The sequence below is a fragment of the Nematostella vectensis genome, chromosome 3 (assembly GCF_932526225.1).
Source record: "Nematostella vectensis chromosome 3, jaNemVect1.1, whole genome shotgun sequence".
Classification (NCBI taxonomy): domain Eukaryota; kingdom Metazoa; phylum Cnidaria; class Anthozoa; order Actiniaria; family Edwardsiidae; genus Nematostella; species Nematostella vectensis.
The window spans coordinates 16,560,999-16,580,056 of NC_064036.1; the positions used below are offsets into that span (position 1 = coordinate 16,560,999).

Below are 19,058 nucleotides of genomic sequence, written 5' to 3' on the forward strand. Positions count from 1 at the left end.
TGAAAGAATCTAATTTTCGGTACGAGAAACACATTATGGCGTTTGTAATTGGTTGTTAGAAGACGAGGTTGATAAAACTTTCTTATTCAAACATCAAAAGCAAGCTGTTATAAGTTGATTTACGTCTAGTTATGTGCTTTGGGAAAGCACCCGACTCCGGGACAGATGGAGCACCAAAGGTTGAGCTCTCTGTTGGTGGTCATATGATATGATTAACAAACTGCTATCTTGTAAGCTAGGAGATAAGGCCCGAGCTAGGGAGCTTTGCTCTTTGCACACAAGCATTCCAAGCACCAGTCGAGCAAAAGAGCGCATCAATATAATTCTAGAGAAAAATCAAAAGATTTGAACAGATAATCTGTTTAAAAGAATTTAGCCTATTATCATCCTACAGTATCGTAGATTCATGCATAGGGACAGTCGGATATTACAGCTTGGTGTTACATTTTTTCAACTTGACAAAGTTAGCACGTGGGAGCCCCAGCACATATACCCGCGGCTATTTACTCAAGTTGTGGTTGCTTCGAAACATGATGGTATTTTTCGAGTTCACCTATATTACAGATTGTACGTTTCTGCGTTCGAAAACGCACTTGCTACGTTTTGATTTGCTGCATAATCAGAATCTGTCAATATTTAATTGCAACAACAGCAAATTGTTTATCAATTCATTCCATACCCTGAGATCTTGTGTTACACGGCATCATGTGCAGCGTGAGCTAGAAGATCTTTTTATAATGAGAACAATACGAATGGGTCATTCTTGGAGGGAACCAATTGCAAAAAGAACGTGCAATCTGTAATATACGTAAGGGGTAACGATGGGTACCTTAAAAAATTTTCGCAAAGTCTCGGAATCTCGGCGTTTTTACGGAAGTCTCGAAGTCTCGTTTTTCCCCACGACATTTTAGGATCTTGGAGCCTCTTTTTGTACCACGTTCTCGGAGTCTCTGTTAAACGCGATCTGTTTTATGTTGTTACTGCTAAGGGTTTCCCTCTTTTTCGAGTCTCGAGTCTTAAGCCTTTCCGCTCTAGCTATTCTTTTTCAACTAATGTTTATGACATACCTCGAGCAAGTTATCTGATGTCCGAACACAAGCTAGTAAAAGCTCGGACACGGATTCCGAAATTTGACTTAAAGTCTCGGGCTCGGATTCTAAAACGCGGTCTCGGCGCCTCGGCAAATCTCGAACTTACTCATCGCTACCCCTAAAAGGGGTCTCTAGAACGCGCCAACATCCCAGAACATCGGCTTTATTCTCAGAGCGTATTGTTCACTGTTTATTGGCAACAAAATGTCTAGTTCTCGGATAAACAACTACTTTTGGAAAATAGTAATCTGGCGGTGTTTAAAGTTTGCGAGGATATAATATTTTCACTGGCTTTCCATGCCTATATCTGTCTCTTGATCTCGTGCTTGCATGAATATCTAGACCGTTGCATTTTCGAACGCACTAATAGACATGCGATTGGTTTTATCCTAAGGGATAAATTACTTGACATTGTTATTTAGGGCCTATCCGCACTTGTCGAACAAAGTTTGTCTGGCCCGAACAAAAATGATAACAAATTTTGTCTCGGCCAAAAGTTATTAGCTAAAGTACATCCGCACTTATCGGGCCAAACAAATTAATTACAAACCGCCGACGTCAATCAAAATGCATTCTCGTATTTCTGGCGCGAATTAAATTGCACGTGTGGTTTGTTTACCTTTACAATTCGCCATGCTTCCAATGAATTACATCGCTCTACTCGTGTCGTTTCTGGCAATTTATTCATATTATCGACATCAGCAACAACTTCTACTTCTTCTTTGCTATTGGCAATTTAACGTAATTCACCAGAACGTCATTTTACAACGCATAAATCGGCGAAGACAACGTTTATTTCGACCATACTGGGTTTTGCCTCGGCCATTGCAGTCATGGTTTGAAATTCATTACCGCCAAAGAATAATTCCCGAGAATTTTTTTTATCGCCAGATGAGAATGAAACGCGTATCGTTTGACTTGCTGTTGGCAACAATTACGCCATATATACGCCGGCAAAACACGAGATTCAGGAACTGTATTCCTCCCGAGAAAATATTAGCTGTAGCTCTCTATCGATTAGCGCACGGTGGCGGATATGAGAACGCTGGAGTGGCCATAATAGTTGAAATAATAGTCCCGAGGAAAGTACGCCATGTTGTGACCTCGATTCACTCTGCGAAGATGAACTTTCCCGCGCAATTCGATCACGTTGGGTTATCAAGTAGGGTGATAATTGACAAAGCTGTCATGTTCGACATGATTTTGACGTTTGGCCTAGTTTTGTAGGGCTCCAAACCTCCCCAGCGGCGTCTTTGTAGTTTGGCCTGGCCGAACAAATTTTGTCTCAGCCGAACAAACGCATCCGCACTTGTTTCTTACAGTTGATGACAGAATTTGTGTCTAAATAAACAAGTTTTGTACAAGTGCGGATGGGCCCTTATACCCTGCTTATACTCAAGCTCACCAAACTATAGACAAAAATGCTCAATGAAATAAATTGTAGTCCACTACTTTGAATGTAAACCCAGGAAGGTGACATGAATGTAGGAAATATTATGAACTTATACCCAAAATTAAGCAAACCAAAAGCACATAACTAGCTTTAAAGACGTAAATCAACTATAAATCAACTAATAACAGCTTGCTTTGATGTTTGAACAAGAAAAATTATATCATGTTCTTACAAGCAATTACAAGCGCCATGTGTTTCTTGTACCGAAAATTAGATTCTTCTACACTATTGACTAGCCTGCGTCTTTAAAACGCACACTTTCCGGTTTGTTCGGGCCTTATCTCCTAGCTTACAAGATGGCAGTTTTTTAATCATATCATATGACCACCAACAGAGAGCTCAACCTTTGGTGCTCCATCTGTCCCGGAGTCGGGTGCTTTCCTAAAGCACATAACTAGACGTAAATCAACTTATAACAGCTTGCTTTTGATGTTTGAATAAGAAAGTTGTATCAACCTCGTCTTCTAACAACCAATTACAAACGTCATAATGTGTTTCTCGTACCGAAAATTAGATTCTTTCACACTATTGACTAGCCTGCGTCTTTAAAACGCACAGTTTCCGGTTTGTTTTCAAAGCCTACTCTTGAGTGTCTATCGAGAAGTATAACGCATGGCTATGTCCGATCTCTGTGAAATGAACAAAACATTTTGCGTGCTTGACTTACAAAGTAAGAAAACGCCGATATATTGTTTAAAGGCTAGTCACTTTAGATACATAGTACACTAAAATTTTTACCGGCTTTCCATGCCTATGTATCTTTGTAAATCGATCCTAGACACTCGTTGCGTCTGCAAACGCACTGATTGGGAATGTGATTGGCTTTTATTCGTTCTCCTTGCAATAAATGATGATGTTGTATACTATCTTCCTCTTTCACGTTTCGGTGAGATGTTTCAGTAGTTAGAGGTTTGCTTTATTAAAGGGGTTTTCCGTATGTGATTGCTTCGAAACACGATGGTATTTTTCGAGTTCACCTATATTACAGATTGCACGTTCTGCGTTCGAAAACGCACTTTGATTTGCTGTATAATCCGAATCTGTTGAAACAGTAAATTGTTTATCAATTCATTCCATACCCTGAGATCTCGTGTTACACGGCATCATGTGCAGCGTGAGCTAGAAGATTTCTCTCCTGCATCTTTTTATAATGAGAACAATACGAATGGGTCATTCTTGGATGAAACCGACGGCAAAAAGAACAATATTTGATTTGGATGCAGACAAATTTGGGCTGGATACAGCCGTGATCGAGCCAAGCCACAGGACTAAAAGGGCGCCAATTTCGTTTCGCGCCATCACAAGTCTTTGGTTCATTGAGATCAAGTATGATTAGTCCGACCTGGGAACACTAAAAATATCCACTTGGTGAATTGTTCACAGGAAGACATGACATATTTGGTATAGCGAAAAGAGATTCTGGGAGAGCTGTGCAAAGAAGAAAAAGGTCATTACTAGGGTAAGCCAATTCGAGTGTCCTTGGTGTTGGTTTTAGAAATAGCTTGTTTAATGACTTGTTAAAGTTCGAGTACTATACGTAGTTTTGAAGATGTAAGGCTACTCCTTTTATTTTCTAAAGTCATCTTCTCCATTTGATCTCTTCTGACCCCTAGTCCGCGTTAATTATCGTTATCACCGGCAATCTGCATCTGTTGACAGAAGGCTATTTGTATTTACCTTTTTGCGGGATAAGAATGATTCCGTGTGATTGGTCAAGTCGCGTCGAAGAACGCGGAATCACGAAGGCTCAAATTTCAAGATCATTTCATTGGCTGACTGGCGTTCTCCAGACGCGTTGAATTAAGGCTATTGAAGTGACGGTCTCTGATTGGTTGACCCGCGTTTTGAGGACGTGAAAACAACGCTCTCGCAAAAGTACACATTTAAATGGGAAAGTACATTTTTAAATGGGAAAGTGTTAGTGACACGTTTATTTTTAATCAATATGTTCCGATGTTACGCTAAATACGGGATTCGCTGATACATGAGCAGTCCTGCGCTAAAGGAAGTGAATAATTGTATCATTATTGGCTAATGCAAGAGCAGGACTGCGCTTTGTGTCTTGTGACCACTTGCAATGATAAGCACTCCAACTCGCGTTGCTATACGTTATAGCCAGCTTGATCATACTAATGTTATTTTTGATTTGATAAGATAACAGCCGCTTTGCTAACAGTGGAGTACAAAATATATTGAAAGATAAGCACAAAACGGTGCAGTCGTGCGCGAAACTCGTAATTAACTCACAAGTTTTCCCGTTTCGCATCACTTTCATAACTATAGACATGTTTACTTTTAAACAACATGTTTGATTGAAAATACGAAACTAAGCAGAGTAGATTAACCAAGTGGCAGGTACAAGGGCATAAGCTGCTCTGCGCTAGGTAGAAGTTCACATGGGTTCCGATATCACGCTAAATACGGGATTCGCTGATACATGAGCAGTCCTGCGCAACAGGAAGTGAATAATTGTATCATTATTGGCTAATGCGAGCGCAGGGCTGCGCTCAAGTTTTGCCGTTTCGCGTTACTTTCATAACGAGCCCGAAATTTCTCAAAATAAGCGAGTCCTTAACAGATAATTGAAAAGTACTCTGGATGTAGTGAGAAGTTTATTTTTAATCAATATGTTTGAGTTAAAATACGAAACTAAGCCGAGTAGATTAACCAGGTTAATTAACCAGGCGCTAGGTAGCAGTTCACGTGGGTTCCGATATCACGCTAAATACGGGATTCGCTGATACATGAGCAGTCCTGCGCTAAAGGAAGTGAATAATTGTATCATTATTGGCTAATGCAAGCGCAGGACTGCGCTTTGTGTCTTGTGACCACTTGCAATGATAAGCACTCCAACTCGCGTTGCCTCGCGTTATAGCCGGCTTGATCATTCCGAGTTTACTATTAAGCGACCAAAGATGGATATTTGTATGGTTGCATACGCATTTACAACGAAAGCAAAGTAACAAGTCTGCCGTGGCCGATTAAGGCTTGCCAAGCTTCCAGTTGAAATTGGAAAATAACGCAAGGACTCTTCTGGGATACAAGGTATTCAAAGAAATATCATAAACTCCGAAAATAAGGAAGGCATTATATTGGAGTTAATCGATTAACTGTAAGGAGGAGATACACGAAGGAAGTTCCAGTATTTGAGAACACTGTTCTTAACGCGCCAAAACAATCCCGCCAAATTAGCACCCTTCAAGTAAGCTAAAAATAATACACATATCAAACACAAAAAGTATCAATTTGAGAAACTATAATAATAAAAGAGGACCTGTGAAAATAATGTCGCTCCTTTTTAGCTTATTGTATTTAGTCAAAGGAAGGTGTTTTCGTTCAGACTTTCAGAGGTTTTGTTTTACCTTTTGTTTGAGAATTAACAAAGGCTTTACCCCTGTTGACATGTAATAACCAGATATTTATGCCATACAGAGTAGTCTGGTTATTGTATGTCAACACCTCCTTGATGTCACCGAGATCTATAACGTCTGATTGGCTCAAACCGCGCAGATCTGCGCCGTGCAAACCCCAAATCATAGCTCGATAGCTGATTGGTTTAACCTTGAGCAGAACTGCGTACGGGGTCAGGACCCTAAGATGTTTCCACTTAATAGGTTTTTTTTCCAGTTTAGAATTGATCACTGTTTACTACCACCATTATATCATCATACTATATGCATGCTACATATACTGTATCATCATACAAAGGTTCAGCTGCAGAAGACTAGACACAACAACAGACTAGACAAGAGTATTGTTGTATTGCAGGGATCAAGGATCTGGAAGCAAAAACTGGTGTTGTCAGCATTTTGTCACAGGTGAGCTCATGGCTACATTCCCTATAGGAAGGAGAAGTGATGTAGGACTGAGGTCAACTACATAGTCATTACTACATAGCTAGTAAGGGGACTGGTTTGGAAGCACTGCAAATTTCAAAGAGACATGTTTTTGTTCTCTTATATCCGAGTTATCTGGTCATGACAGTGCACAAGTCGAGCGTACAGTACAATAGATTATATGGAGTAGCATAGAATCATTGTTATTTTTATCAATACCGCACTTCAATCTTTAGAAAAATCTTCAGTTTTGATGCAGACTCGTACAAACACTACCATACTTGCCGTAAAAGCTCACTGAGTTTTTTGATAGAGCTCTACTTACTATAGAATTTTAGCGGCGCTCAGTACTTAAAAAAATGTACATGGCTGTCTAAAACTAACGATTGTTTATGTCCTTTGAAGTTTGCCAGGTTTCCTAACCATCTCTCTTTACTAACTATGATAACTAGCATAGCCTTTTTAGTAAATTGTGTAGAATAAAGTGTACATGCAGCTTTACTTTTTTCAGAATACAGAAGTTACATCACCACTCTTGAACATATGCTTGAACATTTTTTTCGAGAAAAATGTTTGCTGTCCCTCTGAGGTGATAGGGCATAGTCATGACTATCAATTAGCCAATCACAGCATGTGTACAGTCATTCAAATTAAATAATGTTTTACACAGTAAAGAATAGGCATTGTAGATGATTCTAAGCTTTTCTAAGCTATTTTATATGCCAAAACTGTCTTAATTTATAGCATTAAACTGTAACTAAATTAACAAAAAACAATTCCGAGTTATTTATTCAAAGTCATGCATTAAATAATTCCCTAATTCATTACCTTCCACATATATTTATTTTTATAATTATCTAAATCAAATATGCCTTAGTGAGCATTTACTGTGATTCTCTTTTTACAGTATCTTCAAGTTCTCCTGTGTCTCATTAGATTTGGACTACTTCCTGAAAGCTCTGGTGGGTATTTTTCTGATTTGCAGTGACTTGAAATTTTAACATTGAAATGACGCTTTTTACTATCGATGTTATTTATATATGGTTATGAATGTTTATTTTCTACTTTTGCAGGTGATGAAATGTCAGGACCTCATAGGTAGTTATTGTGAATAATGTGTTTTGGTTTGCTTGATTGTTTTTGTTTTTTCTGATTTGTCTCTTTGTTTGTTTGATTGCTCATCTGTTCATTTGTAGGGGGATTAAAGGTTATCCTGGTGCATCTCTGAGCAAGCTTTATACTTCTCGCCGAGCTGAACTAAATTCATACACAAGGTACTGTTACTGTGGCTTTTTGCAGCTTATCATTTTTTCTTGGTTTTGTGATATACTTTTTTCTCCCTTCACAGTGGTGTGGCCTTAGGAGGTCTTATGATTGACAAGTTGATATCAGAGCTTGCTCCTCTGTGGGTAGCACCTGATGGCATCTCCCAGTTTCCACCAGAAAGTCTCCATGTAAGCTGATTCCATGCAAAGCTTGAACTCCCAGTTTGCATCAGAAATGATAAAAGGCAAACCCATGCGAAGCCTGTTTGATGAGGGAAGAGAGAAAGCTGCCATAGCCAAGGCAAACTCTCGGAACCTGAAAATTTATATTTTTATTGCCACAATGATAATATCAATCAATGATTGACACAACTCACATTTTCCTTATCTTTCCTCTGTTAGGGTTTGTGCAGTCTGTACCTTCTCCAAGGTGTATCATCTGGTATCAAGCATGCTATTGTATCCTTGTCTGAGATCATAAGTTTTAAAGAGAGCTCACATGTAGTATAAAGGTTTAAATTTACAAGGATTCCTTAATTAGGGTTTGCCTTTGTTTTCAATATTCTGTGAATTCTCACTGCGATTTCCAACAAATATATCGCCTTTTGGCTTCCATTATAAAAAATCCTTGAAATGGTTTCTAATCACACCTCTTTACAAGGTGCAGACCTTTAGTTTGAATGACAGAAGCCAGAAAGTGGTTCCACAGTTGAAAATTACAGTTTGCACAACATTAAAAATCGCAGTAGATTGACAAGGATGCCTACATATTTTTTTACTCTACTTTAATTGGCATATTAGACAAATCTTTCCATTTCTTTTTCAATACAATACACTACAATAAAGTTTATTTAGGGTTTACAGGGAAAGTTGCACTGGTAACTTTCTAACTTATTGTCTTTAATTGGTGCTTTAATATTCAAAATATTTCATCATTACCCTATCCTCTTCCATCATTACACTAGCCTCTTGTTTAGTCCTTGACATTAATCAGGTATATTATCTCTTGCTGGATATGTGCAGCTTTAACAAAGAACTTGAAATTCGTCAGGTATCATTAAACCTAAACAAATACTACATACCATTATAGTGCGATGCAATAGCCTGGTAATTTTGAAAGTTTTGTGACGTAAACCAGCTTATACCAAAGATGATGCAAGAAACATGCCATCTGATTTACATGAACTTTACCAGCCAATCAACAAGCTTAGGAATTGCTTGAGTGCACATATGAATGAACCAGAGCACAACAGAATACTTTGGTTTTCACATGCTAATAGGCTACTTTTCTTAAAACTTTTTCCCTGCCATGTTTGATAGAAACCTTGGATAGTCTTCTTAATAATTGTTTATCACCACCTGTTGGCCTTAGGTGGCAGAAGGGTTTGCCAAAGCTTTTTGCATCCCACATGGGCTTGCTCAGTTGGTGAAGGGATTCTGGTATCTTGATCACAAACACTTCCAGGTAAGTCACCCTTACTATCTTGAACTTGGCATACGCTGTATACTATTACCAAACTCATACTAAAAGAAAGTACATACATTCCATCAGAATTGGATATCAGAGTCTTTGAAGTATGCAACCTAAGCACACCATCCTGGTTTGCATGCAGGTTTTAATTTGTTTGAACAAAATTATTACTAAAGATAATATGGTATCAAGATTTAGATTGCATGGTGCAAATATTCATTCATTCATTCATTCATTCATTCATTTGTTTAATATACCTGTTTCACCCTTGTATTAGTTGAAAAAAAAATACCTAAACTCAAATCTGTTTTATTTCTTTATCTCCAGCAAGCAGTGAGTTGTCTTGTCTTCCATGCTGGTGGTACTGAGATTGGTCCATGGCAGCATAGTTACATTATGAAGACACTGCTCCTCCAAGGTAATATTCTTCTGACTCTTTACCCTTGTGTCAATGAATCCCTTATCTACTATTGTCTGAACCTCTTCTCCTTCTGGTCAATAATTTTTACATGCACTATTATATAGGCCAAATATGATCTAAATATACTTTGCTCTCTTGGCTTCAGTTTTTGTTGAGTGAGAGCTATAAGAAAACTTTTTAAAGTTATTTGTCTAATGGTTAGACTCGTTGTTTTCTTGCACATGACACATGACATTCTTTTGGGCCTGTTAGTATTTCTTATCTTTTCTCCTTCAGGTGAACTTGAGACAGTTTTGTATTTCATGAAGACTGTTCAACCAACCATGCACACAGAAGAAGATCGCCGTTTGCATCTCACTGTGCGAATAGCAAATGGGTCAGTATTACTGTATTGGTCTTTTCTTTGAATTGTATACCCCTTTGCAAACAGCCCTCATGTTACCAAAATCCAAAATATAAGTCCAGTTGTATTTTGCATGCAGTGATGCAGTATGCTGTGAAGTGCTTTACCGAAATTCCTTTTGTTTTGGTATCTACCAAGAGACGCTGTCTTAAAATAAGCATACATATGTGTGTTACAATAAGCATATATCGTGTCTTACAATAAGCATATATTGTGTGTTACAAAATGCATATATTATGTCTTACAATAAGCATATATGTGTGTCTTACAATAAGCATATATCGTGTCTTACAATAAGCATATATTGTGTCTTACAATAAGCAAATATTGTGTCTTACAATAATCATATATTGTCTTACAATAAGCATATATGTGTGTCTTACAATAAGCATATATCGTGTCTTACAATACTGTAAGCATATATCGTGTCTTACAATAAGCATATATTGTGTCTTACAATAAGCATATATCGTGTCTTACAATACTGTAAGCATATATCGTGTCTTACAATAAGCATATATTGCGTCTTACAATAAGCATATATTATGTCTCACAATAAGCATATATGTGTGTCTTACAATAAGCATATATCGTGTCTTACAATAAGCATATATCGTGTCTTACAATACTGTAAGCATATATCGTGTCTTACAATAAGCATATATTGCGTCTTACAATAAGCATATATTATGTCTCACAATAAGCATATATGTGTGTCTTACAATAAGCATATATCGTGTCTTACAATAAGCATATATTGTGTCTTACAATAAGCAAATATTGTGTCTTACAATAATCATATATTGTCTTACAATAAGCATATATGTGTGTCTTACAATAAGCATATATGTGTGTCTTACAATAAGCATATATCGTGTCTTACAATACTGTAAGCATATATCGTGTCTTACAATAAGCATATATTGCGTCTTACAATAAGCATATATCGTGTCTTACAATAAGCATATATCGTTTCTTAAAATAAGCATATATTGTGTCTAACAATAAGCATATATCGTGTCTTACAATAAGCATATATTGTGTTTTACAATAAGCATATATTGTGTTTTACAATAAGCATATATTGTGTTTTACAATAAGCATATATTGTGTTTTACAGGCTTGTGGCGGATGCTTTTAATTTCCAGGTATGTACGTTTTTGCACGTTCTAGCATAAGAGAAAAGAATGCCAGTGGAGTTTGTTTGCAATTGTATAGTTAACTAAGACGATTCATCGTCAGTCACAGTGGCAAAGGTACAAGCTTATTAGGTGCGCCCTTAGATTCTTGGCACATACAGTACGAATAGAGTACCTTTGTGAGGCTTGCTCATTACAGAGCCGTGGCACGGTGTGGGCCACTCGTGGCTCCTCCAAATATTCAAAAAATGTAATGAAATGACCAGTAGGGGCGTGGCCGTGCTCCAAATTTTTTTCGTAATGTTTGTGTATTGTGCCCCCTCTAAATTTTCAGGCCTGCTACGGCACTGCATTAATGTAAAATATGGTAATGGATTACCACTTACAACATGATTTCAAATAACAAAAAATCTAAAAGCCATAATCTATTACCTACCATTTTATGGTTACTGATGAAAATTGCGTAGAAGTTTTGTGTATAGAAATTCTAAATTGCGTAGAATTTTTGTGTAGAATAAGTTTACAGAACGATGAGTTGAAGAGCGATAATGCATGAAAATTTCAATGACCATACTAAGGCCAATGCATTTTAGTTGTGTTGAATTTTGAATTGTGGGTTTTTGACAGCGTGAACACCGAGATCCTGCAGACGTGGAGCTTCTCCTGCATTTCTTCCATGGCTGCCAACAGAGTGAGTTCCTCCTCTCGACACATGCTTATGTGATATTCTTGCCAAATTGTGTAGGAGAGAAGAAATGTTGAAATACATCTAAAAACATGGTTTTATACTTCATTTAACAAAATTAATTAAAAATAATGCAATAGCTTACACAATTTAGCCAATTGAACTGGATATAAAGGCGGCTGAAAGAGCAATTTAGGTAGAAATGGTTATGCAGAAGAGAAATGTACACATACATACCCGTTTGTCAATAAGGTTATTGTTGTTGTTGTTACAGCGGGTAACCTGGAGACATTGATGCAGCTTCCTTTCAACCCTCGTGAAGAGGTAGGTAGAATTTGAGTTTTAATTTTTTTATATCCAAGAGACCATTCTCGGTGACAAGCAATAATATACATTTTTTTGGATTTTTTGGCTTCATTTTGTAGAATGGTGTCTGATGTTTTTTGCAGGAGTGTTTTGTGAGCTTCTTAAAGAATGGTAGTTTTTCTTCCTCGCGTGAGCTGCTGGTCATGTACTTTCTGCAACGTGGCCGTTACATTGAAGGGATCAGGTTAAATGAAACACTCAAACAAGAGTTAGAGGTAGGACATTACCTTAAAGGTATCAGACTAAATGAAACAATCAAACAAGAGTGAATCACTCAAACAAGAGGTACAATCTAGGACAGTATGAACCTGAAGAAACGGAGACATCCAAGTGAATATCGAGAGTAGGAAACAATGCAACTGAATAGTAGCGAAAATATAAGCATCTTGCCACGATATAAATACCTTTTTAGGTATTTAAAAATGTTCACAGTATATCAAAGACGCGGTCATTAGCCCAGAAAACTAATGTAAAACTACGTTGTTTTGTTGTTGAACGTTTTAATAATTTAATTTCTCCTACGAAGTTGAGCAGTCCGGTTGTCCAAGCTGTCCTCGTCTGATGGATATTGTATTAATACATACATACATACATACATACATACATACATACATACATACATACATACATACATACATACATACATACATACATACATACATACATACATACATACATACATACATACGTACATACGTACATACGTACATACGTACATACGTACATACGTACATACGTACATACGTACATACGTACATACGTACATACGTACATACGTACATACGTACATACGTACATACGTACATACGTACATACGTACATACGTACATTCTCTCTGACCGTTCTTTGTCAGGGGGAACCTCTTGACACAGCACAAAAGGAAAGAGCCAAAGTTCGCAATGCAATTGTGGATGGTTACATGAAGTGCTTACCCAGCATACAACGCAAGCTAATACTCCATGGTGACAAACCAGGCCATCGTATCGGGGCAAGCAGACAAGGTAAGAATTTTTAAATCTCTTTTGACAGGAAGACTAGTTAGATATGCATACAACTCCTTAGACTTGTAGACAAGGTCCATACAACTCCTTTTTACAGGCAGGCAACATTTGAATGCCTGAATGTTGTAGTCCCTACAATTCTTTGACAGGTGGACAAGGTAGGAATGCCTTCGACTCCTTGAGTGGCTAAAATGTACTCTGTGATAACAAATGACGTTTTGAGCGTTAGCCCTTATTCCACAGCGCCTACGCAGACTACCTATTTATTCTACAACTTGTCATTAGTTTTTCTATTTATACCAACTCCTTAGCGAGGCTGTAAATATAGGAGTACCTTCAACTCCTTTGAAAAACAGAAACGTATTAAGAATTAAAAAGTATGCCATGTTGTACCTATTTCATTAACATTGCTTTCTGTTTTAGTGGCTCGTCCAAAACCCCTCTCGACCATTGTTCACGTGACCAATAAGAACCGACCAGTGACGCACGCCACCATCATTACGTCTGTTATGGAGAAAGTTGCTGAGTCATGGTTAGTTAGGAAAAACATTTTCCATTTTCCGTTTTGGGAGTATTTGGTCCTTTATGCAAAAGACGCCTTTAAAAAAACATGTCATAACATATTTGAATTTTATTTACTTAGGAGTCCAGGTACCCCACAAGCAAGGAAGCCGACCCCATTTGCTTGTACACCGATAACACCCAAGCTAAAGAGTATTTTGAGGTAAGTGATCCGTTGCGCTTTTGTGTAAACTGTTGGTTTTAATGCTGTTCCCAGATTTTGACGCAAATGAAATGATCTGGGTTTGAACCTACGGGAGGTGGCGAAAGTCATAGGATTAAGTTGTCATCAATAACGTAAATTTTATGGTTAAAGCCGCATTGTCACCAGTTTACTTCCGGTCGGTTACGTAACAATCTTCGATGATTTTAACGGAAAACGCGAAAAAATTTCACAATTGGGAAAGCAGTGTGTCTTTTGAAGGTATCTTTGAGGATGTGATTGATAATTTAGAGCGGATGACCTGTTAAATAGCGCGGGTTCTTAAAGACTATTGTCTTTTAACGGTTGAGGTTTCCATCGGACCTCAGGAAGTTAACTGGTAACAATGCGGCTTTAATGAGTATTAATGTAGACATTCTATGGGTGGTGAACTAAGTCTAGTTTCATTAGCAGTTTTTTATTTCTTTACTTAGTGACTCAAACAGGGTGGTTCTTGCCACTACAAAAAAGTCTGATGCCCCAGAAACGGTAGGTGATGTACGGTAGTGATTCCAGTCAAGCTTGCTATGGCGATGTTTAAGATATGAGTATTTAAGCTTCATGATTGATTTATTTATTTCTTGTTTCTCAGATTTACGAGGAAGGACATAAAGTTCCTTTTGGCTCTCCTCTATTCACCGAGAGAAAAAGGTAAGAGTAAATTTATTATTGGTTGTTCAGACTTTGTATGAAGATATTGTACGCTGGTAATGATCATGCTCATGTATTGATTTTTTTCTTTGTACATAAGAAGCCATATGTACTCCGGAGCAGATGCTCTTCGACTGTTGTCGACGCCAGTAGTAAACAAGGTGAGAAAACGTTATGAAAAGTTTTTTTGCAAAACTCAAAGCAAGAATTTTCTTCAAACTTAGAATAGTATGTTGCTCTTCTACGATCCCCCGCTTTCATTGGTGATGATTATTATTAAGAAACCAGCTCTCAGACAGTGCATTATCAGTGCTAAACGTGACTTGGAATGCTAAAAACCCTTTTAACAAAAAAAATGTAAAACCATAGAGCTTCAGTGCTCTGAGATTTTGCCGTTTCCATTTAAGGATCGTTATTTCTTTCTTATTTTTGGCCGAGCGTTTATAAAGAAACCTGCTGTCCTCAAGCATGTTGGTGCTCATTTATAATGTGTCGTTAAAAAATCTAAATTTGCTGATTTTTAATGTGATTTTGTTGTTGTTGCTTATTTGTACACTTTTGTTCGTAGCGCGCTAGCTCCAGAGCGGACTCCATTACTGAGCGCATCACCGTTGCCACACCACAATCCATTCTAAAGGTATTGCTCGTTTAGATACCACCATAATGCCCAAAAACTAGGTCTAACCATAGGGAGTTATCTAACCATGGTCTTCTAACACTGTGTTTAGGTAACCCGCGTGGTAAGGCGCGCTTCTCCCCGCCCCTCCCCCTCTGCGTCACCTCCTTTGACCAGGCGAAGCTCTGCAGAGCTTGTGCAGAACATAGCGGACCCAGGTAAGTAATTACATTTTTAAGTTGATACAGTGGTACCCTCTAGTAACCGGCCCTCTTTCTAAGCGGCCCAAAGGTCTTATTATCCAAAAACCCTTTGGTCGCAAAGATGATGAAAATTAAGTGATTATTTTGCTGTTGAGGGCAACAGAAAGTGAGTATGTAACCTACCATATAAACTGTTATAATAGATTTAGGCATTGCCTAAAGGCGGAGCCAGCACATTCCGAATATTTTTCATAGTTTTTACAATAATAATATAATGTATAGCCTTCACACAATGGTGTCAGGACTAATCTAATTCAATGGCGAGGAACAATAACAGGGATAATACAGTTCAGATACATGGGAAGTATAGTGATGCCTCTGCAATCACCTCTGGGACTATGCCGAGTAGCTTTTTGATAGGGGTTGGCAACTTTGTGGTTCACAAGAAAAGCAATAAAAGTACTATAGACTACCTCTGAATTTGTTATTGCCCCCTTTAATATCTATCATAGACTTATTTTAAGACAACCATTTAATTTTATGGCCACTAAAAACATCAAACACTCCATTAATCTGTTAGAAATGTGGCTGCCTTACAGGGGTGGTTTAATTAACTAAAACTGCTTAGAGTTGTTTTCAAAATCAAAAGAGAACAAAGACATAACAGTGTCTTAGTACTAAATGAACTAAATAGTATTTTACGGGTTTTTTGAAATCCACTCTATCCAATGCTTTTATTGAGAGCTATTTGCCAAAGACACAGCAGCATTAGCAGAAGTGCAGCATCTTGATTTGATAGGTTTGATATTGCCGAAAAACAGATAACTTTTTTCATTTCTTTTTATGTACTGCCACGTTCAGTGAATTTTATGGTTCGGTTTTATGGGCGCTGGCTCCGCTATAACTCTGTGACTTGAAATTTTTGTGGCATCTTCCACCCTAATGAATATAGCACTGTCTCGAAGATGGTCGCTCTATATCGATATGCTTGTCTTTTGTTATTGATAAATAAAAAGTTCGTTCTCGTGACTCTTCTTTTACCTTCATACCTAAGCAGTTCTCTCATTTACTCTCTTGCAGCCCAAGAGCTGGCACGTGATGTGGAAGATAGTATAGCTACTCCAAGCCGACGGATCCGGTACTTGTTACCTTGGCCGATGGGTGATTCCTTGTTGCTTGAATTTAATACGTTCTTACTGGCTTCATTTTCTTGCAGGTTTGCTGTTGAAGATACTCCGTCTCCACAGCGGTGAGTTGATCATTTTAAATTATTGATAAACTAATTATAAGTAATTTATCATTTCGACTTGAAAAGAAAATAAAAACTGAGATCTAATTTTGTTTTATTATACTTTGTCCATAATGCCAATAGATCTTATAACTTGTTCCAGATAAAGATGCACTATGTGATATGTGCTCTTTTATAGGGTGACTTCTGTAAGCCCACAAACCCCTAAAGTTGCGTTCGACACGGATCAAGACATGCGCGATGTCTCTGCAACTCCAGAATCGGGAGACGACTTTGTAGATGCGACACAAACCCCTCCCGGTCCAGAGTCCAGTAGAGACAACTCCTTGAAACTTGGTTTGTGCTTATAGAAAGAACAACATTTCTCGATTTTTTCAATCATTAATTCTGAATATACAATCTTGACCGAAAATTTGTGACATTTTTCCATAATCTAATTAACCTGGTTATTTGTGGATCTTGTATAACGTTGACCATATTGGATGCAGACAACTGATTATTTCCCTACCTAAACCGCCTTCTATGTAACCGTAATTGGATAATATAAGACAGGTTCATTCGTATTAAAGCACATGGATCCGACAGTAGTACTAGCGGATCTATTCCACTACTGTAGTAAACACTTCGTTTGTATGGAGTTGTGTTTCTATAAAAAAAAAGACATGAATCAAGCCGGATCCAATTACTTAAAATTGGCCTTACAGATTTAAATGTCACTGATTATGTATTTGGGTCTTACTGTAGAGTTGTCTCCAACTAGCGAGGATGAAGAGACGGAAGTGCAAATTACTGCAGCAGTAGTAGACCTGTCACGGTCCCATGATAGCGACATGGAGGACGAGGACGTACAGGACGAGGATTACAGCAGCCTGGAACTGGACAACAGTGATGGTTTGTGTAAAATTACCATTCTTAATGTAATTTTTTCTTATACCCCACCACTGGAAGTCTTGTCAGTATATCGACAACTTTGAAATTGAACAACAATGAAGGTTTGCGTGATATGACCATTTTCACATCCATTTCCTTTAAATCCCCCACTACCTGAATACTCGACAAATGATGGACTTCAACAGCTTATACTTGGACAACAGCTATAGCGTGTGTAATGACTTTTTTAACATCCATTTCTCCTTTGTCCACCACTACATTAACACTTAATATGTGCCATAGCGTTTTGAAAACCGAGGTGGTTTTGTTTGGGAGAATTCGAAAGCAGATCACTGGCCCACGAGGCTTCAGTGAAAGCTTCACGTCTGCTCGAAAAATCCACCAAACAATACCGAGACACAAAAAGAATGATTTTTTCATTAAAGTATTTTTACATTACGCAAAAGACAAAAAAAAAAAGCCAACGCGTGCGCATTAGAACAGTGGCGACACTGTAAAAGCTAGTTTTTGAGGGCTTAAGCTCTAACTTTTGTCTTTTATGTTTGCTAATAACAAGCGTTTTGTTTTGCTAAGCGGTCGTTGACTCCGATGACGATGGTCCTGTATTAATTTCGCCATCTCGATCTGGAGACATCACCACCAAGCAACAAGAACTGTAAGTTTTTCTTACCACACGCCGTCACTGGGTAGTTTGTCTTGTTTGTTTATTTATTTATTCGTTCGTTCGTTCATGCATTTATTTATTAATCTATTTATTAATTAATTTATTTAATTTTATCCATTTTATATAAGAAGACAACTCACAGATTCGGCCCAGCAAAGAACGCCTGTTAAAGAACCTTCTCCAAAGCCTTCGAGTACCCCAGCAACCAGAAGAAGCCCGTCTCCCTCACCTAAAACTAACCGAAGTCCATCATCACCAAAGACCAGACAGAGTCCTTCTCCTTTGCCAAAGACTAGAGAGAGCCCTTCTCCTTCGTCAAAGGAAAAAACAAGCCCTTTTCCCTCTCCAAAGGGTAGAAATAGTCCGTCTCCATCGCCCAAGACAAGAAGTAGTCCTCCACCTTCGCCCAGGAAGAGTCCCTCGACGTCTCCTCAAAACACCACAAATATTGGTCCTCATTCACTAAGGTCATCCGACAAAGATGCAAATACCCCGCCACGTGGAACCTCATCACCACAGAAGTCCAAAACTCCGGAAACCAGTTCCACCGACTCATACCTCTTCGCTCCCCCTGTGGTTTTTAAGACAACACCAGCACGACAACAGGGCTTCCTAGAAACTCTGGTTGAGGGAACGCCTTCAGGCCCTGAATCGCGCACCACATCAGAGGAACAATCCCCATCCTTTCTCTTCTCGCCCCCTTTGACGAGGTCTATGAAGAAGAGACGCTCAATTGACCAATTAAGGTGAGTTTGGATGTATTTACTGTTATAAAGTAGCTAAACCTCAATTCAAGCTGCACCCAAATATGTTTTGGGGAATATTCATTTGCATTTTACACCAGACTTGACTGCCCGTCAGGGAAAAAATCAACTCGTCGTTTACCCATT

At 38.2% G+C, this 19,058-nt stretch overlaps 1 protein-coding gene across 2 annotated transcripts in view; it reads left to right on the top strand.

Annotated features, from left to right (window-relative positions):
- The window catches only part of LOC5514225 (protein ELYS), a 30,422-nt gene that overhangs the window by 10,173 nt on the left and 1,191 nt on the right, over nt 1–19,058 (top strand). Inside the window, exons 17-44 of one of the 2 annotated variants that reach the window (XM_001634364.3) lie at nt 6,313–6,362; nt 7,288–7,342; nt 7,454–7,478; nt 7,577–7,654; nt 7,729–7,834; nt 8,048–8,104; nt 8,640–8,696; nt 9,018–9,110; nt 9,444–9,534; nt 9,814–9,913; nt 11,061–11,088; nt 11,707–11,770; nt 12,039–12,088; nt 12,214–12,345; nt 12,984–13,131; nt 13,555–13,663; nt 13,775–13,855; nt 14,329–14,383; nt 14,487–14,545; nt 14,646–14,706; nt 15,114–15,182; nt 15,274–15,379; nt 16,445–16,502; nt 16,581–16,613; nt 16,792–16,949; nt 17,358–17,504; nt 18,078–18,159; nt 18,297–18,914. In XM_001634364.3, coding sequence (XP_001634414.2) covers nt 6,313–6,362; nt 7,288–7,342; nt 7,454–7,478; nt 7,577–7,654; nt 7,729–7,834; nt 8,048–8,104; nt 8,640–8,696; nt 9,018–9,110; nt 9,444–9,534; nt 9,814–9,913; nt 11,061–11,088; nt 11,707–11,770; nt 12,039–12,088; nt 12,214–12,345; nt 12,984–13,131; nt 13,555–13,663; nt 13,775–13,855; nt 14,329–14,383; nt 14,487–14,545; nt 14,646–14,706; nt 15,114–15,182; nt 15,274–15,379; nt 16,445–16,502; nt 16,581–16,613; nt 16,792–16,949; nt 17,358–17,504; nt 18,078–18,159; nt 18,297–18,914 — 2,770 coding nt within the window. The remainder of the gene's footprint in view (nt 1–6,312; nt 6,363–7,287; nt 7,343–7,453; nt 7,479–7,576; nt 7,655–7,728; nt 7,835–8,047; nt 8,105–8,639; nt 8,697–9,017; nt 9,111–9,443; nt 9,535–9,813; nt 9,914–11,060; nt 11,089–11,706; nt 11,771–12,038; nt 12,089–12,213; nt 12,346–12,983; nt 13,132–13,554; nt 13,664–13,774; nt 13,856–14,328; nt 14,384–14,486; nt 14,546–14,645; nt 14,707–15,113; nt 15,183–15,273; nt 15,380–16,444; nt 16,503–16,580; nt 16,614–16,791; nt 16,950–17,357; nt 17,505–18,077; nt 18,160–18,296; nt 18,915–19,058) is intronic. The other variant, XM_032383761.2, reaches the window with a different exon arrangement.